The 22,115-nt window shown below is 40.4% G+C and overlaps 1 protein-coding gene across 8 annotated transcripts; it reads left to right on the forward strand.

Annotated features, from left to right (window-relative positions):
• The first annotated feature begins 1,618 nt into the window (after nucleotides 1–1,618).
• Nucleotides 1,619–22,042, forward strand: cert1 (ceramide transporter 1). 8 transcript variants are annotated; one of them, XM_017413970.3, is made up of 19 exons: nucleotides 1,619–1,748; nucleotides 2,170–2,282; nucleotides 2,413–2,547; nucleotides 4,607–4,723; nucleotides 11,840–11,947; nucleotides 12,214–12,352; nucleotides 12,824–12,907; nucleotides 13,080–13,237; nucleotides 14,847–14,939; nucleotides 15,067–15,153; nucleotides 15,367–15,459; nucleotides 15,789–15,866; nucleotides 16,547–16,642; nucleotides 17,492–17,624; nucleotides 17,725–17,795; nucleotides 17,895–18,023; nucleotides 19,680–19,809; nucleotides 20,309–20,446; nucleotides 20,558–22,042. In XM_017413970.3, exons 2-18 carry the CDS (start codon nucleotides 2,193–2,195, stop codon nucleotides 20,434–20,436), a joined length of 1,869 nt encoding a protein of 622 aa, XP_017269459.1. In that variant the 5' UTR covers nucleotides 1,619–1,748; nucleotides 2,170–2,192; the 3' UTR covers nucleotides 20,437–20,446; nucleotides 20,558–22,042. The 8 variants fall into 8 exon arrangements, with proteins under 8 accessions (XP_017269459.1, XP_037831207.1, XP_037831209.1 ...); XM_025005408.2 differs by having other exon boundaries at nucleotides 1,678–2,094; XM_017413969.3 differs by having other exon boundaries at nucleotides 1,678–1,853.
• The last annotated feature ends 73 nt before the right edge of the window (nucleotides 22,043–22,115 follow it).

Here is a 22,115-nt window from a genome sequence, read left to right on the forward strand (position 1 = left end):
GGGTGTTGTACAGTTCTTGGAGGGGTGGGAGAGAGGTGCCTGTGATCTTCTCTGCTGTTCTCACGATGCGTTGGAGGGACCTGCGGCAGGTCGCTGTGCAGGCGCCGTACCACACCGTGATGCAGCATGACAGGACGCTCTCGATCGTGCCCCTGTAGAACGTGCACATGATGGGGGCTGTTGCTCCGGCTCTACGAAGTTTCCGTAGGAAGTACAGGCGTTGATGAGCCCTCTTGGCCAGTGATGCTGTGTTGGTGGTCCAGGAGAGATCTTCTGACAAAACAGCAGAAAGGAACAAATGAGTAAAAGAAATCATTTCTTTTAATATTAAACGTGTAATATTAAAATTTAATGACCTTCCTACAATCTTTCTAAGAAAACTGGTATTATTTTAAGGCTAATTACAAATTCTCAAACAGACTAAACTCAGATAAAGTTTGTCTTAATGAATCGGATGTCATCAGAACACATCGCACTTATTTATTTAAGTATTATTAACTAATACTATTTTACAGTCATTTTATGAGTCTTCTCACTGACTATTTGGAGCCACATGTTTATAAAAAACTGAGATTAAAAAATTTAGATTACATTCAGTATCATGTGATTCACAATATTTAATATAATCACTGATTAACTTGAAAGCTACCACTAAATGTGCATAGTATTTAGGTATCATATGTTTACATAACTCTAAAGAAAATCAAGACAATTTTTATCTATTCAAGAAAAATACTATGGCCTAGACTACTGATTTGTTTAGTCTTGATACGATGTGTGGACTTCATGAACTTTACACTTGTGTGTTATTAGTGGGATTGCAGCGCACAGAATAATGTGGCATACAGTAATGATAAAAAAACAAACATTATGCTGCTGTAGATTCTCACGCATCCAGGACACGGTAAATCCAAAAAAGGTTAAAAAGCAAAGACATTTAGACTTCTATTCTGGAAAAAAACAAGCAAAATAAACAAGCAACAAACTGTCAAATTAATTTCAAGATTCGCAATAGTTTGTTAAACACTAATTCAGACACCAGCATCAGCATATGTTGAGGCGAAGGACAGCAATATAAACAAATACCTCAAGTCATCCATTGACTGTAAATAAACAAGTTTCACAAACAACACAGGAAAATAAACTGACAAAATCTAAAACACGTTTTGTTGTATGAAAACACAACCAAGGGGAATCAGAAACATCGAAATCTAATAAATAAATAAATCAATAAAAAGAAATCAGAAACGTGCATTTCACAGAAGTCAAAAACAAATAGCAAAGATTGTTACTTTCATGTGCACATGACAACAATCAATGTTAATAAATAAGAAACTAAAACTTTAACTTCCGGTTTGTCCCTACAAAGCAAAAAACGTACACACACACACACACACACACACACACACACACACACACACTTTGCAAGTGAATAATTTTCCTATAATTTTGAAAATGTATTTTGAATTGATTTCATTTACTGTAAAAAAAAATTATGGCATCTAAATTGATTTTGATGCCTTTTCTGTTGCACAGCAATGCCCATTTTAAACACACGTGCTTTTATTTTTTATAAACCTTTGCACAGTTTCCGGTTTAACTGCCTAACTTGACGCATCTTTACGCAGCAGGTACACAGTAAAGCGTGGCCGCGGCTCCTCCTCCTCGTCAAGCTACTCTGCTGCTCTTCGCCACAGCTAACTCAGCAGCCGAGCCACAGCAGAGGCTATGTTCGTGGCTCTTTTTTAGTAGGTTAAGTTGAGCAGTTTTGAGGTTCGACACGAAGGCTATATTTTTTCAGGACTTATCCGCAGCAGCTTAGGTTGCTAAGGCAAATAGATACAACTCGCGAGGTAAAGTTACTGTTAGCTAGTTGCGTCGTTTGCCAGCTAACTAAGTTAGCTAGGCTTATTGGTATTCGATTTTTTTTCTTTTTAAAAAAAAAGCCCGCTGTCACCACCGGAGTAACTTATTAAGAGACAAGCGGGCTTTTTTCAGACAACCGAGGGAATAAAATGCGCCACCCAGCATCTGTTTGGTTTTAATTCCTGGTTAACATTACCTCTCCGATTGGTTTGAAGAAGCTGTCAGCAGGTTCGGCTGTGACGCTGCTGGGCGAATCGAGCTTCTTCAACCTTTAGCTGAGTGATTTATTATTATTTTTTTAAGGCTTTCCTGAAACCTGAGACTCGATGTCCGAGAAGAGTTCGTCGTCCGGCTCGGACGAGGATGCGGACCCGGAATCCGGACAGCCCGTGGAGTTCGGAGGCGTTTTGAGCAAAGTAAGTTTTGGTGAATCAGCGGGAGTGCTTCGGGGTTTCTGCACTGCTCAGGTCTGAGTGAAGATTACAAACCAGCTGCATTAGCTGGATGGATGTTGACTGGGTGTTTTGTACACTCGTGTGTTTTCAGTGGACGAACTACATCCACGGGTGGCAGGACCGATGGGTCGTGCTGAAAAACAACACTCTGAGTTACTACAAGTCCGAGGATGAACGGGAATATGGCTGCAGGGGTTCTCTGTGCCTTAGCAAGGCTGTCATTACGGTAAGTAATTGACCCTGCGACGGGGAAGAAAACTTTACCCTTCTGTTATCTAAAGTGCAAAGTAGACTGGTGTTTGACACCTCTGCGACGTGTCATGTCTTCCAGTAGTGCTCAGTTTTGATCTTGTTTTAGCACTTTGTTCACCCTTTATTTGTTTTGTTTTCAATCCACATCTGATGGGGGAAAAAGGAATGAAACTATTGCATAAAATCTGTGGCTTAAATCTCCTTTCGGCTCTTCCCTTTTCAAGGGTCGCCACAACAAGTCATCCTTTTCCACCTAAAATCACACTTCTTTAAAATTAACAACTATTTTATACCTTAGAAGAGGGTTTTTTTTGTGACTGTTTGAATGCATCTTCAAGCCGTCTTCTGACACCTGATTTGAAACTTGAAATTGGTGTTTTCCGCTGTCAGGTGTAAACTTTGATCGCACGCTGTGGTGACTGAATTCATACTGTGCATGTGTTAAAATTCCTCACTTCGGTTAAACATTGACTCCTCTTTGAGTCACCACATGCACGGGCCAAACAAATGGTTTTCCTGTGAGTCGTGGGTGGTTTTTTTTTTGCAACAGAGTTGTTTGACTCTCCAGCCTGACCAAAGCTGCTAAATTAGTGCTTATTTATGGGAGTAAACTGTCAAATATTGGGCCATGTGCTGACCACAGTAAAGCTCCCCGCAACATAAGTTTTCTAATTGCGTTTTAGTAACCCAAGCAGGCATGCCCGCTTTTATTACGTGCTGTTGTAGTATGAGCTACACTTCTTACTGTTTTGGTGTAACTTAATATTAAAGACATTTCAGTTTCAGGAGACTTAGGAGTGCAGGAGAAAAAGCAGCTGCAATTTCTCTGACACTGGTTTAAACCTCTTCTGTGCTTGCACTGAAGATTTCAGTCCCACACATAAAAACAAAAAAAGAAGCCGGTGCAGCAATGGGGTGGGGGGAATGTTCCAGTCTGAATGAACGAGCCATAAACTTGATTGCAAAGCAGAGGTTTATGATCCGTGTCTGATACGGCACAGTAAGATAGATAATACAATCCTCTGACCAGTAACTGTGGATGCTGGATGCACTTGAGCTTACCACTGCTTTTGTTAAAGTTTTTTTTTTTTTTATATTGAAATGGTAAGCTTTTTTTTTTTTTTTTTGAATCAAGGAAAACCATTCACCTAGTTTTTTGGTTTATTAAATTCAGCTTGTGAAATATACTGTCAGTGTGCAAGTGGAACAAACGTGTTGCACAAAGTTTTGCAGCCTCAGGACTGGAAGCCACAATCTGGGCGTACGTCGCTGTCGTCAGAGGGTGCAAATCAGGTGGCGCATGAGCACAATTCGGCAAACGAAATTAAACTCGGGCGACTTAAGGTTAGGTCAGCTGACAAAGCTGAGGTACGCCGAGTGATTCCTGAAGAGGGCAATCTGACTGGAAACCTGGGCAACTCGGCGTAGCTGTGCAGCATTTTGTTTTGGGAACCTTTGCAGAGCAGCTCTCCTGTCAGCTGAGGGCTGTGTGCAAATTCCAATCTGAGAGGAAACGAGTGAATTCTTTGTTGCACGTGTTCGAATGCCTGAGGCGGTCAGCGAGCAAAGCTGGGCGGGGTGCGTTGTAAAGTGGGGGAGTTTAATAGTTGAAGGATTCCTCCCAGGAGTGTAAGGAAAGGTCATAAAGACCCCGCAACAGGCTCGTGTTTTGTTTTGTTTTGTTTTTTCCGCACTGCTCCGCTCCAGTCATTTTGGGGTGGGGCAGCAGACACAAGACATCAGTTTTCAATTAAAACCTCTGTTTATTGTGTGACATATGGTTTTCTCTGACTGATTGAGTCCATGTGTTTCTAGAATGTGTCATTGCTACTCAGTGTTGAAGACAAAGAGCTCTTGGAGCAGTGTTTTGCTCCTGCGTCTCAATCATTCCATTGAGGTGGAGGAAAAGTTTAGGTTGAGTTTCTGTGGTTTTGATTTTCAGATACATGTAGTGTTTTTTTTTTTTTTGTTCTTTAGTTAGTCTCTGCTTGATAATAATTCATGAGCCCTGTCTCCTCTCTCTCTCTGTGCAGCCTCATGAGTTTGATGAGTGTCGTTTTGACATCAGCGTGAATGACAGTGTTTGGTACCTCAGAGCAGAGGATCCTGAGCACAGACTCCAGTGGATCGAGTCAATAGAACTACATAAGGTGAGTAGGTTTTTTTCCGTTGCTGTTGCATAGATTTCTGCCTGCCATTTGTTCACTTTTCATTGAAACTTTGTTGTACTGAATTACTACAAGGAGTTAGAAATTACAGGCTACGAAGTCACTCATTGCCTGAATCCAGTTCTTGATGATTTACTTCTTTGTGTGATGTTTAAGTATCTTGACTTGGCGTTCACTCAAACTAATGTTAGCTCAGTCCTCTTTGTTTTGATAAAACTGTTCAGTCGTCTCACGTTTTCTTGCTGTTAGTCAGTCTTGTGCTGATGAAACTTACTAAAATGTTGGTCATGGCTATTGTTTGGATATTTTTAATATTTGACATTATTGTATAATGTTGAATACAGTTTTGTTTTTGTTTTTTTCTGGATGTGGCTCTGTTACATGCTGCCTTTTTTCCCCCTTCACATGCGGCCACAGACATGAGGCTACAGGAGCCTGTAGTGGCCTAAATTGTCTCATTAATAGCAAATATCAAATGCGACGGACATGTGGATTAAGAAAGATCCATATATTAACAAATTCATTAGGCGTTATGCAGCAATTTCTATTATTACTGTCAGATTTTGTTTTCCACATCGCAGAAATCCTTACCTAACCATCGCTTCCATAAGTTTGGCTGCATTATTCACATATTTCCAGCGTTCAGCAGTGTTGAACTAGTGGTCAGTTTTATCCCTCGCAGCAGATATGGAGTTTTGTACGTTTTCTTCTGAAAACAGGGTGTGACAGTGCAGCCACTCCAACACACATACAGTTTGGTACTCTGAGAATGTGAAGAATCTGAGTGAGGTGTTAGGTGGGGGTATCCCCTCTCACTAAATAAAGCTGCTGCTCTCTGTGGAAGGACCTCTGATATATGGTGTCCAGGATGAGTGTGTAAAGCAGATTGAATATGTTTTGCGCTGTCAGTTTTTAGTCTTATCTTTTCCTGTGAGACCTGGGTGTTTCATTAGTCTGGCTTTGATAAGCTTCTGTGTCAAGAGTGACTTTTTCTGGGATTACATGTCTTTATGCGCCATGTTTGCTTCTTACAGTATCCCACATGAAAATCATGTGACATAAATTTGTTGCCCTTTGTTTGTTTACCAGATGTGGTTACAGGCAGGTAATTTATAGCAGATATATGTAGTTTCTGTTGTAGTGTTTCACCTACATTTGTCCATCACTATCCCGTTTTATGTCCGGAGGAAAAAGATAAAATTTCAGTGCCAAAAATGATGTCAAATAAGACTTCAGAGCCTTTGCAACTGGTATATATATCTGAAAAAGTATGATATTTTATTGATTGCATTTTCTTAAATAAATCCACATATTTCATTTCAGGTCAGTTTGGTGGTCTGCACTGCATTTTCAGACGTTCTCAGTTACACTAGTTTCCCTCCTCCTCTGTGAGCTGTATTTTAAGCTTCCCAGCAAAGGTTTATTTGTCTAAAACTAAGGACAATAAAATATGTAAATCCAGAGACTGTGGTAAAGATTCAGACTGCACGGCTGCAGCCAGGTGAAGCTTGAAGAAATGCTAAACGCCTCGTGCCAGCATTAAGTCAAATGTTGAAAGATTTATTTCTTTTTTAAGCTCAGTTTTGTTTAGTTTTTTGGGGTATAATGTTTTATTAGATTAATAGTAAGTCACTGAAAAACTGGGATCCATGTCACACCACACACACACACACACACACACACACAGCTATACTATATTATAAACTAAACCTTTGACAAACTGACCATCTGTTTAAAAAGTTTTTTATTTGTTCCCCATTGTTTTGTGCAACACACAAAGAGCAGTGTTGTTGAGACCACTGATAACACACATTGAAAAAAAAACAAAACAGTCATTTGTCCAGAATCTCCACTTAAATGAAGCTGTAGATTGTTTTTACTGCTGCTTTATGTTTAGTGTGTGTGTGTGAGTACCTGTATGTCTCTGGTCCATTAGCAGCAGTGTTAAAATTTTCCAGGGTTATGCCTGAATTGTGACCCACAGTAACCTCAGACAGGTTAGCGTAGAGTTCCTGTAGGTAGTGTGTCTGTGCTGCTCCCAAATGGACAGACAAGGATTTGCATTGTGCAAGTTCACCAACTGCATTTTTGTTTAAATCGAAGCAGCAGGACCAAGTTGAGTTGTCTAATTTGTCTGCTACTCTGTTGAAGCACACTCTTTACTTCTTCTGTGAATATGAACATTTATTAGTTTTATTGTTCAATTTTGAATGTTAAAAATGTATACATTAAACAATAAAGTCAATAAATACTTCAACATCAAGTCATAAAATCGATTATAACGGTAGAAGTAATCCTTATTGGCCACTTTTGCTGCCTTGGATTTTCATGCTGCTTTTTTACTCGTATATTACTAGGTCCAGTTTGGCTTACTGTCAGTAGTGGCTGCATATGGGCTTTAATATGGTTGAACAACATTAGTACAGCTTTTATAAACCCATTAGTTGCAGCTTTTTCAAATGCAGAGAACTACCATTTCCATACATAAATGTACACCATTAAGTTGCTCTGGGAAAAAAATGTTTTTGTGCAAGTTCATTTGTGTTTTTGTATGTGGGCGTGTTTGTGTTGGTGGTGAGAAAAGTGGTGCTAAATGTGTTGATGTTGAGGACTGCTCTTGATCAATATTGCATGATTTATTTCTTTATTTTTCCTTCCAAAGCATCAGAACTCAGGGAAGGACAAAGACCCTTCATCATACTGATGAACCATTTGTTTAGAAAGATTAGAGAAGTGATATTTGAGAGGATGAGGAAAACTACTTGAACAGTTAATGTTTTTTTTTTGTTTGTTTTTCCTATTCAGTCTGATTGTGTTAAAAGAGTGAGCAGTGTTGGCCCAGATCAGAGCGATGTCGGCAAATTAAAGTTAGAAAGGGGAAACGAGGAGTCATGCAGGAAGAATGATAAAGTATAGAATCCAGACAAACGTTGCTCCCTGCCTCCCACTTGTACTCTCGGTCTCTCTCTTCTGCTGTGTCACAATATACAGTAGGCTGCTTCACTCGCCCACCTTTTCAGTACTTCAATGGTTTATTACACAAATGGCTCCAGACAGTGCTCGTCTTCTCCCTAATGCATCCATCCATGCATGCACACATCGTTTTTTTTTACTCCACTCTCACTCTTCTCGGGCGCAAATGCACACAGTCATGGAAGCTTGCTCAGTGATGGGTGCTGGACAGAAACACAGACGCGATGAAATGGTTTCACATATCAGGGTATGTGGTCTCTTGATGTATGGGTGTAGAAAGAGCAGAGTGCATTTGAGAGTGGCCTGCGTTTTTAGTCGTGTGAAAGCGGACAAGTTAATTGTAAGCAGACGCTGCATCGCTCAGCCGAGGTATTACAGGACTCCTTTTCTGACTCTGTGTTTCTTCTGCTTCAAAGAGCATCTTGTTTCTGCTTCTCATCTGACTGCTTTGAAGCAAAAGATTACTCTTTCCTCATCTGTGTTTGCCTTATGTGTCTCAGGTTTCATTCACTTGATAAGCCTGTCTTGTTCCTTTTCTTCACCTCCTCTTCCTTCTTGTTCCATAGTGAGGTGTGCCCGGGGAAACGGGGGAAACTGGATTAAAGCTTCTGCATTGTCAGATCAGAGTGGTGGGGGAGTGCCTGGCCATGTTGGGGGCAGCAAACCGTCAGGACTGCAGCAGTGTCCTGCTCTGCTTTGGCTGTGGGATTGGCAGAATGGTGGGCTTATAGTGTGTTGGCATGCTGCCTGCTTACTGTCACTCAGGTCTTTAAATAATACGCGAGAGCTCTGATATGAACGGGTTGTGTAAGAACTGATTTTACCTTGCCTGTAAATTTAATTGGCATTTTATGTGCATGCAGTTTTTTGACATTAATGGCAACGGTGAAACGGCGTCGCTACCGAATCCCTGCATGTGCTTAAAGTTGCTGATGTTTAATTCATACTGTACGCTCGTATGCTGAAGTTATTTCACAAGCAGCAGTCTGCACCGATGAGTTCTCTGAGGTCGCCGGTGTCAGTGGCTGCACACATCAGTCATTTAAATTAGAACGCCACAAATTACCTTTTTTTGTGTGTGTGCGTGTGTATGAGTGGGTGTTCAGTTTGCATGGATACCATGTGGATGAGCAGGTGCACAAAGATGGTGCTGTTCGCCTCTCATTAGTCCTCATTGCTTCAGAGCAGCACGATTTTAAAAACAACCTAGAATTTTAGGGTCAGAAACAATAACCCATAATTGTCTGTTTGTTTTGCCTGGAAGTCACTTTGTAAATGCTAGTTATTATAAAAGTATAAACATGAAGAAGAATATAAATAGCATGAAACAGATATTTGTTTTTACTAAAGTAATAGTTTTTAGAGAGGTCAACATACTGGGAATGAATAAGGGGTACAGTAGAAGCTTGGTTTGGTTTTGAACGTATTTTTTACCTAAATTTTTATAAATGAAGTTAAAATGATAAAGGCAACTGTTAGGTGTGCATGTTAGCTGTTGATCTGCAATTTCAATTTATTCTAAAAGCAGCGCTTTAAATGATTTAAACTGTTGGCAACAAGTCCACAGCACTCATTGGCAATCATCCATTTAGCTAAATGCTAAATATGTGAACAAGTCCAGAACTTGTGTGTTTGTGCATTTATTAAATTATTTGACATGTTGATGTAGCTAACATGTTGTAGATACGGAAGAGATTTAATTCAGAGAGCTGTAAGTTCATGATGAAAGCAGTCAAAATAGAGACATGGTCAAATACATGCTTTTCAAAGTTTCTACATGTCTCTTATTTTTGTCTGTAGAACATAAAGGGTCCTAATTTGCTGTTTACTTATTAATGTTTGTGGAGCCATCTGGGTGTATTACCGCAGCCTAAATACCTTGAAGCCTGCAGGCTCACGTTAGTTCAGATAAGTTTCTGGAGCAGGAGCTAAAAAGAAAAGAAAAAACTTTTAAAGATTGCTGTTAAAAGTGTGAACGGGTGCAGTTTAAAAACAACAGGTTAAACAGAGCTGATTAAATTGTTATCAGACTGTTTTAAAAGGTTTCTTCAGTCCAAAACGAGCTAATCATTAACCCATGTTTGAAATTAAAAGTTAACATTTATGTCTGGTGCTCTGGTGCTTATTTTGTCACGTGTCTCTCTAGAAAATGTTTCTAATTATCTGCAACAAAAAGCACTTTATGGTTGTTGACAACAGGCTTCCTGTGCATTTCAGCTGCAGACATTTATTTGAGACGGCACTCTTTGCATTACTCTTATTTTGTAAATATATCAGTTTTAGAGTTATTTATTAGTTGCTCTAATTATACTTTTGTGAATGTTGTCATTTTCCTTCACTGTTTGATGTTCGATTTAGCTTCCAATAATTGGCGTGAGTCTTGAATCAAGCGACCACATTTTGTGATCACACTGAAATTTAAAAGGATCAGATAGTGGAAATAATATTTATTTTAATATCTGTAGGTTTTTGTGGAAAGCTATCAACTAAATCGTTGCACTTAAAAGGTGCAGAGTTGGAAGGAAATGCCACAGTTTCAACTAAAGCCTAAATTTGTCTTCCAATGCTCATGAAGTCTCAGTAACACAGAGACTCTGCTTTTCTCTCCCACCTCACTCCATTTATCTGTTTATTTGTGTCAGTCCTCCCAGTTAGTCACTCTGTTGTGATAGGAGGGCCCGTGGCAGAGGAATGTTTGTGATTTGTCTCGAGTGTCACCCGACTCCCTCTCTGGTTTACTCACAGTCCCAGGAAATTCCTCTGCGTTATACTTTGTCAATAGACATAATTTGCGTACGTACTCAGAAAGCGACAAACAAACCCCAATAAATACCTCGCGGCAGAAAACCTATCACCACGATGTTCAAATGTAAGAGATTTTGAAGATGGCTGCTGCTGTGAGTTGAGGTTAGGTCTGCATTTGGAGACCCCAGCGTTGAGTCCCGACGTTTCTGTTTCTCTTCACTCTTAACTAAGTGTTAACAGCTGCATGTGAGATAACTGGGAATATTTTGCTTTGGTGTGTCGGAGAGGGTGTGCATGTCCTTAAAACTCTGTGTGATGAACATTCAGCCACTCTGCTGAGCTTGCAGCCATCGGCATGGCCCTGTCAGAAGCTGGCTGTTTAATGGAACAAACGACCTCACTGCCACTCCCAAATGCCTGATCACAGATCTGTTTTACAACGTAATGCTTGGCTCTACACTTCTGGGCTCCACAATCTAGACAAAACCTTCCAGCTGTTGCGCTTTATTCTCACAAATTTTAGAAACGGCTAAAAAAACCAGCTGTGCCAGTTCAGATAACGGTGATGGTTGAGAATAGACAGGTAGGACTTAGATTATGGAGCTCAGAAATAATGTGCTGTGCTAATTTAAAGGTCATTTAGTAAAACAGGGTTTTAAAATATCTATACATATTTATGTAAGTATTGTTATTTGTTTTTGCTTCTATTACAAAGCATTGGTAACTAATTCAGTTTCTCTTAGAAAAATGTGTAAAATAATAGGGTGCGTTTTAATTTTAGATTAAGTGCATGATATATTATGTTGTAAGGACAAAATATCCTTTTTATCAGTCATCTTTACAGCAAGTTTCTAAAACCTATAAGGAAGTGTCATCATGTTTTTCCTGTTGCATTAAGTCAAATCGACTTGAGCACGTTTCTTTGCTGTTGTTGCACTTCAGGGGTTTTAGTTTTATGGTTTGATGTCCGGCTGAAAAACTATTATTTTATGTTCACAAAGGCTGAGCCACAATGAGTCTGTTTTATGTTTTGAAACTAAAACTTGATGCTGTATACGTGCATGGTACACTGTTTGTTTTTATTTCATAAGGTTGTAGGCTAAAAAAAAGGCTTGAGGCTAAATAGTTGTTGAGTAGGTGTTCAGGTCCCGCTCTGTTCCAAGGTCATTATTACTCAGTGACGCAAGAACTCATTGTATTTATTTATTTTTATTTTATTTTTTTCTGTTTCAATGGCCATCAGACTTTCCTTTTCATTTTGCAGAGTTTGTAAAGTTGTTTGCACAGTTGCTTATCTTTATTCTTATCCTCTCTGCTTCTTCTTCTTCTTTTTTGTGGCCTCTCTCTTGCTTTCCTCCCACCTCTTCGCTCGGATCGCAGGCCGAGTCTGGATATGGTTCAGAAACAAGTCTGAGGCGCCATGGTTCCATGTTGTCTCTCACCTCAGCTGCTAGTGCCTTGTCTTCCACGTCCACATCCTCCTTCAAGGTAAAGGGAAAAAAAACATCCCCAGGGACTGAGCTAAAATAATTTCCTGACGGGTTATTATGGTCTGAAAACGCATAGTGGTGATCTGTTTTGCATCTTTTTTTACTGTATGCTTCGAGCTTTACAAAGCAGGTATCAAGTGTTGTGTAACAGCTGTCAGATCACCGAGTTCAACTCAAACAACAAATATGATCCTCTAACATTTTTGATAAAATGTTTCTTTCTGTTACTTGAATGCCTTTGATCGCAACTTTCTCTTTGCTCAGAAGGGGCACAGGTTGCGTGAGAAGTTGGCAGAAATGGAAACCTTCCGGGACATACTGTGCCGACAAGTGGACACCCTTCAGAAATATTTTGACTCCTGCGCTGATGCCGTTTCCAAAGATGAATTTCAGAGAGACAGAGGTAATCTGTGGTTTCAGTACACTTCAACACAGCTGTAACATAGGATACTTTGTTGAAACGTGTAAATTCTTCCCTTTTCTTATATATATATTTCTGTACCAAGTCTAGCTATGTAAAGTGCTCAGACTTCAGTTTTGGCAGCAAATGGAAGTATTTTCTAGATGTTGGCTTCTTTGCTCTTTTTATGCAGCGTTAGAGCTGGAGAGGCCCCGATGAGGCTCACGGAGAAATAAAACACAAATCAATACTTGCTTACAGGACATTTTGTGGGTTGTTTAATTTCTCAGGCAGAACTGTTTCACGTACCTCAAAATGTCTTTTATTGATCTTGCATAGTATAATCCGAAATATACTGCGTGGAAGATGCAAACCTCCTTTCTAAACCTGCTGAGAACTAATAATAGATGTTAAAACTAAATAAAGGAAAGTAGAATGCTAAAACTACGACTACTTTGTTTCTGTCGTCTGTAGTAGAGGAGGATGAAGATGAATTTCTTACCACTACAAGATCAGATGGTGAACACAATCACAACAACAATGGCAGCAAAGAGAAATGTGAGTCTGCCTGCTTCTACTTTCTGTCCATTTCTGGCTTCATTTAAGATCATTTCTGAGTGGGTAATTACACTGCAGATACTTGGTCTGGTGAGAATGTTTTTGTTTTTCAAAAGTAAATATTCTTTTTGTTAAATTGGATAATTACAATTATCGCTCCCGTCTGTCCCAGTGTTTCCTCCCGCCAGTCCCAAAGTCATTAACGGGATCGACTTTAAGGGTGAAGCTATCACCTTCAAGGCCACCACCGCAGGCATCCTCTCCACTCTGTCTCACTGCATTGAGCTGATGGTCAAACGAGAGGACAGCTGGCAGAAGAGACTTGACAAGGTATGAAATAAACGTTTACGTGCATCAAGACTAATGGGCAGTTTTCTAAGCGTTGAACACCTCTGCTGTACGGAAGCGTCACTGACTGACGGAGGAGTCTGGTGTGTTGTCAAAACGATGAGAATGGGTTTGAGTTTCATGGCTAACTTTTTGTGAGAGTCTGTAAGATTGAGTTGAATTGGCTCTTTTTTTTTCATTTTTGTCAAATACACTGAGGATAAAATACATCTTCTGATTAACAAAAGGATAAAGCACTGACTAGTTGGGTGTAGTACAGATGCACTTGCATTGTAGTTGGAGATTTTATCTTGGTTTGTGTTTAAATGTTTTATTTTCTGCTCAGAACTTTGATCCATTGTAGTTGTTTAAAAGGGCTTTAAAAGTAAAGCTGGATTGGATTGAAAATAATTACATTTTGCAATGTGTTCTCCTTTTTTTTGTGCTGTATTTTAAAATTCTGATGTTGTACCTAAATAACATAACTTTGGCAATTAAATCCTGCTGTAAATTTCAATTTTATCAGCTGTAAGAAGAGTGTGCTGAGAAAGCATTACAAGATTTTATTACCTGATATTCAGAAAGCATGAGTAGATAAGTGTTGTTTACAAATTGTTCGCATCTTTAACTTTTGTATGTGATCAGATCTAATTAGTCTGATCCCTGCGTGGCTCTGCGTCTTTAAAGGCATGCTTTCCAGGGCGGTTCTTGCTTAGTTGATGTTGTCAAACCAGTTTTTCTTTTTTTTTCTTTTTGTTTTCCCCTGTGTCTGTGTGTGTGTGTGAAAAGGCGTGCCACCCAACCCTAATGCACACAAAAGCCGGGAAGTATTTTCACTGGAGCTGCAGTTGAGTGAAACTAGCTCAAATGTGTATTTGGTTATAACCGGGACGTTTAGCTGTTGTTCTAGAGAAGAGAAAAGGGAATAGGAACAAAACCTTTGAAATCAAAACATACCTCAGGTTTGTACAGAGAGGAAGCTTCAGAAAATGTCTGCTCGGACATCACGGCTTTCATGGTGGAAGCCTTCGAGGCAGCGGGGCACTGAGCTGCTCAAACATCAGACACAGAGATGGATTCCTCTACAGACGCACTCTTCGTCCCACATTACAGTAGGTCTCTGTCTGTCGGCCGGTTTATACTCGCAGCTGAAACCAGGATCTCCTCCTCTTTGTTTTGTTGCAGGTGTTTCATGTCTACACCTTCTTTCGGCCTCTGTTCGTTTTCATTGTCTAGTCCTTGTCTGGTTTCTCATATTTAATTCATGTACTTTTTACCACAATTTGTTTCTTTGCTTGACTCCTAATTGCAGTTTGAGATTTTGATTCATTATCTTTTAGAAGAAAGTGAAACTGCCTTTTTTTTTAATTAGATGAGGTGTGGTGCCTTACAAAAATCTATTTCTTTCTAATTCCATAGTACTAATGTGTTGTGAACTGTGCTATAAAACAACACAGCTGAATTTCACCCTTATTTTTGTCAGCTTTCATCAGCCGTTTCTGTAATCTGATGAACCAAACCTGTTTCTGAGGGGTGCAGAGGAATGATTTTAGTCTTCAGGATTACACACACCCACTCTGACTAATCTACGCTCCGCTGTCTGTGTGTGCAGGAACTGGAGAAGAGGAGGAGGGTCGAAGATGCCTACAAGTCTGCAATGAATGAACTGAAGAAAAAGTCCCACTACGGAGGCCCAGATTACGAGGCACGGCTTGATGAATTAAAAGCATAGAGATTTATTGGCCTGAAATCTTTCTGCTCCGTTTTTTATCACGTTGGACGTTCTTTAAGGGATACGTACACTTCTGACCTCTTTTGTTGGCTTTTCACAGGAGGGACCCAACAGTCTGATTAATGAGGACGAGTTCTTCGATGCAGTGGAAGCAGCGCTGGACCGACAAGATAAGATAGAAGAACAGGTGGGATGAAGATATGAGAACTGTTTTTATAATAAAACCCTACAGTCGTGATGTATAAAGCAGTTAAATTTGACCAAGAAAGCACAATGAGTCTCTCATAATCCATTATCTGCCTCTCCTGTTTGCCTAATAAAAAAACAGTGTTTTTCGTTGTACTCCAGTGTTTATCTGGCCAATCTATAATCTCCTGCTAAACTACTCTTCCTCCCTCAGTGCCAGTCTGAGAAGGTCAGGACACATCACCTAGCTCAGGTTCCTTCCAGTGATATCTTTTCCACCATCGGTACGCACCGATTTGCCAGCAAGGTAAGCAACAAATTTCTTATTTTCTCTTTATGGTAAACTTGGCTTTCATCCTAAAAAACAAAAATCCAATTTGCCTTTTTTTGTTTGCATTATCATTCTGTCTTTAGCCAGCTGACTCACCAGTGTGATCTGTCTACACCACCCTCATCTTCTTGAATAACATAAACCTCCCCTAAATATTTTCTGACAGTAAACCAGCAGTCTTTGAGAGCGCTCATAACATCCTCACATGAGGTGCTGCCTTGCCAGGTTGTGATTTTAGGGGCTTCCTTCTGGTTTGGTCTCCATTCTGTTTTATTTCTTTTTCCTAACATGTCTCTGTCATGCAGTCCCGTAGCCATTCTTCTTCCCTGTCCTCGGCTGAGCTTTTCAGCGCTTCAGATGACATTCACAGATTCAGCGCTCAGGTAAACTGAGAGCACCTTCGGGGGGATGCGAGCGCCCACTGCTTTTCACCGCAGATGGAGCCGAAAGCATGAGAACGTTTACTCACCACTCATTTCAGGATTTCAAACACTTCCTGTGCTTTGAGTAGTTTTATTTACATAAAGTATTATTTTACAGTGATGGACAGAGATGTAAGCACCTGAATAATGTTGAAGTTCCTGGAGTGAGCAGTTTTTTTGCTAATGCTGCATGAGTAAAATCTCAAAACCTCTGAGTATGCACTTTTTTCCTTTCCTCACGTTTCTCCTGTGTTCACAGCACGGCTGGTATCTCTCCAGACTGACAGTTTATACTTTAAAGCCTGTTTGGACATTGAGTAATGCCCTCAAGCCTGATCGAACCGTTAATATTTTACTGCTTTCTTACTGGTTACTGCTCAATAGCTACTGTTCTCTGTTTGCTTAATACATTTCTAACATTCTGAGAGGAAAACCTGTTTTACTGTTTGCTTTCTTGAGTTGTCAGATCTCTGCCGTGAAGTGCAAACACAGGTGCATGATTGCTCAAGACTGTCTGATCCCTAAAAAGAGTTATTTCTTCAGTCCCCTGGTTCAAAGCATGTCCTCACATAGACAGTCTTTTACTTCACCTGTCTAACTGGAGCTGAATCAGTGTCTCTCTCTCTCTCTCTGTCTCTCAGGCGGAGGAGATGGTGCAGAATCATATGACTTATTCTCTTCAGGACGTGGGTGGTGATGCCAACTGGCAGCTGGTTATAGAAGAAGGAGAGATGAAGGTGAGTCCAGAGGAGGTGTCTTCCTGTGAATCATTTCCCTTGATTTCAAGCTTGGATTTATTTATTTTTTAATATCACAATGTACTGTATTAGTAATGGGGGAGTCGCTGTAGCTTAGTGCCGCGGTTTCATAATCCTGAGGCTGTGGGTTCGAGCCCAGGTTGCATCAAAAAGGACATCCGGTGAAAAACAGTTGCCAAATCTTTCATGTGGGGACCCCTGCAGAAGGGAGAGGCCAGAAGAAAAACAAATGTATTAGTAATAAAAACACCATTTAAAGGCCTAGCATTCTTTGAAGAAATGCATATTAAATGACAGTTTGACTAAGATCATGTTACGATGAGAAATGATGTGGTTTTAGACCTTGTAATTGTTATGTGCAGTCTCATGAAAGATGTGTTTGCTCTCAGAGTACGTGCTGTGAATGACTCTCAGCGACTACCACATCAAATTTCACCTCAATATCTGTAATATTGACTGAGTTGTAACCATTTTTTTGGTGGCTGATGTCGATTAACTTTGGCAGCCATCTTGAATTCAGCTGACGAACTGTAGATGTACATCCAATAATTACTTTCTGAGAGTTTCACTAAAATCCGTCCAGTGGTTCGTGAGATATTTCGCTAACGCTACAGACACGAGCAAAAACATTATCACCACTTTGCCTTCAGCTTCAGGTGATGATCAGAAATTTTGAAAAATGAACAGGAAATAAAAGGAGTTGCTCTCCAATGGAAAATATCGGTGCACAAATACAGCTGTACTGCCTGTCAGCTCAGAGACTTCTTATTTGTTTTTAGTTTTTGCAGTGAGGTTGTGAATTCGCTCATTCTGCCCTCCGTGGAACAGGTTTACAGGAGAGAGGTGGAAGAGAACGGGATCGTGTTGGATCCTCTTAAAGCTACTCACGCTGTGAAAGGAGTAACGGGACACGAAGTCTGCCACTACTTCTGGGACACCGATTTCCGAATGGACTGGGAAAGTAAGCTTGCAACACAAAGGCGCCATCATGTCAACAGCGTTTGCCTCCTCTTGTTTCAATGTCGTGACCTGACTGATCTGAGCTCTCCCCCCCCCCTCAGCCACCATCGAAAACTTCAACGTTGTGGAAAAGCTCTCTGAAAATGCCATCATTGTTTACCAGACGCACAAGGTAGGTTTAGGTCTCCACTTGAGTGCGCAGAGCCGCGTTGCACGCTCTGCCGGTGGTGTTGTGCAGCCTGTTTGACAACACAGTTTGGTTGTGTTTCAGAGAGTGTGGCCAGCCTCTCAGAGAGACGTCCTTTACCTGTCAGCCATCAGGAAGATTGTGGCAACAAATGAAAATGATCCTGACACGTGGCTGGTCTGCAACTTCTCTGTGGAACACGACAGCGCTTCTGTAAGTGTTGCATCACAAACAGCTGAGTAACCCAGAACTACCTCACATCGAACAGCTTTGTCTCGGTTTAATGTTTTTATTTAATTCATAAAAATGTGTGAAATACAACAAAGGATTGAAGCCGTTTTAACACAAGTATCAGAAGAGCATGTTTGATTGGAGGGGTAACAGATTTTAGCTCTGTAAAGGTCTTCAGTGAGGTTTAGGTTCAACTTAATTCTCTCCTTTTTTTAATCTTTTTTGTGCTGCTGGATGTTTCAGACAGAAACTGTCTTGTTTGTGCCTATTTACAGTTAAAAGGTTTAATGATTCAATACAAATCACTACTTCTGTTTTTGTTTGCATTTTTTACTCCCAGCTTCTGCGGTGAGCCATTTCATTACGGTTCTGTAATGGCTTTAATAAGTGAACAGATTTTATAAATCGGGGTTTGTGTGTTTTTTAAAGGAGTAAAAAGGAAATATTCTTTACAAACAGTATGTGTCGTATCTGTTGAAACACTGGTGAACGTTGGATTGTTTTATTCGCAGAGACTTTCTTCTATACTTCCTGTGTTTCTTATCTTCCTGTCTTAGGGAGGTTCTGTTTAGATACATACTCATGACATCAGGTGGGTGTGAGGACTATAAAACTTTAAATCCCTGTCTCCTCTCTTTCCTGTGCCGTCTGAGTCTGTGCTGCAGATATTCAGGCTCCATCAGCAGATCGTTTCATTTGGGCTTTACAGCTCAGCTGTTTGACAGTCATAAAACAATCTGCAGTTTTGGTGTAAAGATTATATCTGTTTGGCTTCTTGACAAGTCGGTAAGCCAAACGGCGTGCGTTCAGAGCTCAGCGTGCAGGGTCAGCAGAAAGAAGAAGAAGAACATTGAGACATTCTGCCGCTGCTAACTTCCTCTGTAAGCCATCATGACACGTACAAATATAGCTGACAGAGCTGAATGCAAAGATGGCGTAATGATGCAGTCGGTTCGCTAATTAAAACATGCAGAAGCTTTGTTTTTAATCTGTGTAAACTGAACTTTGAACTAGTGAAGCGTGAACTTGGAAAACGATGACGAGGAGCCATATTGAGTCACACAACAGATGTTCAGCTGCCATCCCAAAAGGCGTTTGGCGTGATGAGGAAATTTTATACGTGCATTGTTTCCTCTTCTGCCTCAACACCGCTCCTGCTTAATTTCACCATGGTTTTTTTTTTGTTGTTGTTGTTTTTTTAAACATGTCATAGATGCACATGTTGGCTTTCAGTTTCTGTAGCTACAGCTGTCAAAAAGGATTGGAGTAAAACAACTTTTAAAAGCTCTAAAAGACTTAAATTTGTTTCAGCTCCATTGGCTTTCAGATATGGAAATTCCTGATTTGCATTTTTTGTACTGGACTGTAAATTAGGTACAAATAGACATACTTTAGTCTGCTTTATAAAAGTGCAAGCTGTACTTTTAAGGAAGTGATGCATGATGTATCAAAGGAGTGTAGAAACATTTGTTTCAGGGACGTTTTTTTTTTTATTGTTATCTGTAAATCTTGATATATCAAGGCAGAAATAATGGATCCAGGCCTCCTAACCTCAAGTATTTTGTAAGTTCAGCTCCTGAGAGATTCCTTTGTACCTCGGGGAATGTTTGCGCTTACATGGTTTTGTTTTCCTTTCAGCCTACAAACCGGTGTGTTCGTGCCAAAATCAATGTTGCAATGATCTGCCAAACGCTGGTCAGCCCACCGGAGGGCGACAAAGAGATAAGCAGAGACAACATCCTTTGTAAGATCACGTACGTTGCCAACGGTAAGTGCCTCTCCCGTCCATCTGGTTTGCATCGCAGGGTTTCCACCCCAGGCAGCATCTGCGGCTGGTGCCAAAAAAAATTTATTGTCACGTTTAAATTGATCCTAATGTACCTGAAGGTATCTCATTAACATCCAGCCTAATGTAAACTTTTATCTGCAGACTAAACTGTTTTAGACTTCTGAGGAGGAAGTAAGACAGGTTTGAGCTGCTGGTTGTTAAATCTATTCATGAAAGACTTGTTTATTATTAGAGCTTATGGTAGTTTCTTTAAGTCCAGGCGTGTGCAGTTCCTGTCACTTCATGTAGACAAGGAGAGTGTGACATAAAGCAGCGCTGCTGAAGAGGAAACTAGTTTTGATCATCGGGAGATGGACAGGGAAACTTAAACCCATCTCCTTCCACTAGAGGGCTCCTTGCACCGCACTGCGGTTAATTATTAAGTTGGTCCTAAATCAGAAAGAACAGTTTCTTTTAACTGTTCTGTGTTCGGTTGCAGTAAACCCCGGAGGCTGGGCTCCAGCTTCGGTCCTCAGAGCCGTGGCCAAGAGGGAATATCCCAAGTTCCTCAAACGCTTCACCTCCTACGTTCAGGAGAAAACAGTCGGGAAGCCCATCCTGTTCTGAACACTCACAGGTAATAAAGGCCCAGGAAAAAAAACGAATGAAAGATTATTCTCTCTGTGGTGAATTTCATATTTTAGTTTGTTGTATAAATTGAACTTTTCTACCCTCCTTTTCTTCTTAGGCTTTTCTGTTTAAGGGAGGACGTTTTTCAGCATTAAAATAACTCTTGAAAATCACACCATCCATTTGGTTTCATTTAGCGTTCACTGTCAAACATCCGCCAGCGGGACTCCACATCTTCAGGACCCGATGAGACCGTTGTTCCCGTCTCAGCTGCGGTTTCACGTCCCGCCACGTCGCTCAGAAAACAATTCAAGAGTTTCCCAGGAAGTTTTTTTTTTTTTTTTTTGAAATGTTACCGATTATTTGCTTGTTTTTGTAAATTGTTTTGTATATTTCTTATGATTACATACTTCTGGACTTTATTTTTGGAGTGGGTGCTTTAATCACTAGTATTACAGCTACTTGTTTTGCTGCTAAAGAAACATGTGACAGGAACGTAGACGCTTGCAGGAGGAGTGTCGATGGGTAAAACCTGCCTTCTCCTCTCCCTCTTGTGAAAACCTTAGTTTGATGGGGGGAGAGGAGGTCAGAGTCTACAGCTTAGGAGTTTGTGTATTTCTAGTTTGGTTTAAGTTTCAACGAGCACCATAGACACAAAGTATTGTACAGAAAAGGAAAAAAAATAAATAAATAATGGCAAATGTTTTTAGTTTACGAATGTGAGAAATGTGAATCGACTGTTAAATGCTTGAATATGATCACAGCACTGGGCTGAGGGGGAAGTGGAGATTACGCGAATTAGCTATTGAGCTTCTTTTTTTAAGACCATATTTTTGACAGATTTAATGTATTTGTGGTCTGTCGATGCTACAATGTGGTCGGCAGGCGTTTGTCACGTTAAAGCGACCAGTCGTGAAGATTCTTCTCTTTGTTTGGGAGCTGAGTGAACTCCGTACATCACCGTTTTCAGCCCTCCTGTGAGGCAGGGGAGAAAAAAAAAATCATCTATCCAGTCGCGAGTGTCAGGTTTGGAAATAGGATCTGCCTTTTGTCCAGGACGAGGTAAAGTTCTTCGAGGTTGAGGGGTTATCGTTTGCACACGTGACTTTTAGTTGAACATTTCACAGCCCACACCATGGTGCGGCAGCTCCCTGCTCTCTGACTGATGAACGCCCCCAGAATGCCTTAGCCACCGGGGTGAACCTTAAAAGTCTCAAATCTCTTGTTTTACATCCACCGAGTGTGCATTTCTCAACACCGACATGATGCTGGGGGAGCGGTGTGGGGGGGGATTTCACGTCTCATTACCTCACAGCTTTCTTCAGATTATGTTCGAAGCTACCAAAATGTTCTGCGACAAGTAGACCTGCACAATTTGGGGAAGGGGGAGGAAAATAAATAAAAACAATCCTGATTTTCAATCTGAGAGGTTTAAAAGGTTCTGGGTGTCAGCTGAAGAGTGCAGTTAGTGTTTTTAAGTATTTTTTGTCAATAATCTTCACACTTTGTATATTTCTAAGTTGTACATCTGAAGTGTTATCATTTGCACTAATTGTAATGCAATTTGACAATGTTCTGTAAATTAAAATGATTACACAACAAAGCTGAGCACGTTTCTCACCCCGCCCGCCTGAAAGGCTAAGGCAGACGGTATCTGTTGCTAAAATATCTTTGAA

This window comes from Kryptolebias marmoratus, linkage group LG1 (genome assembly GCF_001649575.2).
Source record: "Kryptolebias marmoratus isolate JLee-2015 linkage group LG1, ASM164957v2, whole genome shotgun sequence".
In the NCBI taxonomy this organism is placed as follows: domain Eukaryota; kingdom Metazoa; phylum Chordata; class Actinopteri; order Cyprinodontiformes; family Rivulidae; genus Kryptolebias; species Kryptolebias marmoratus.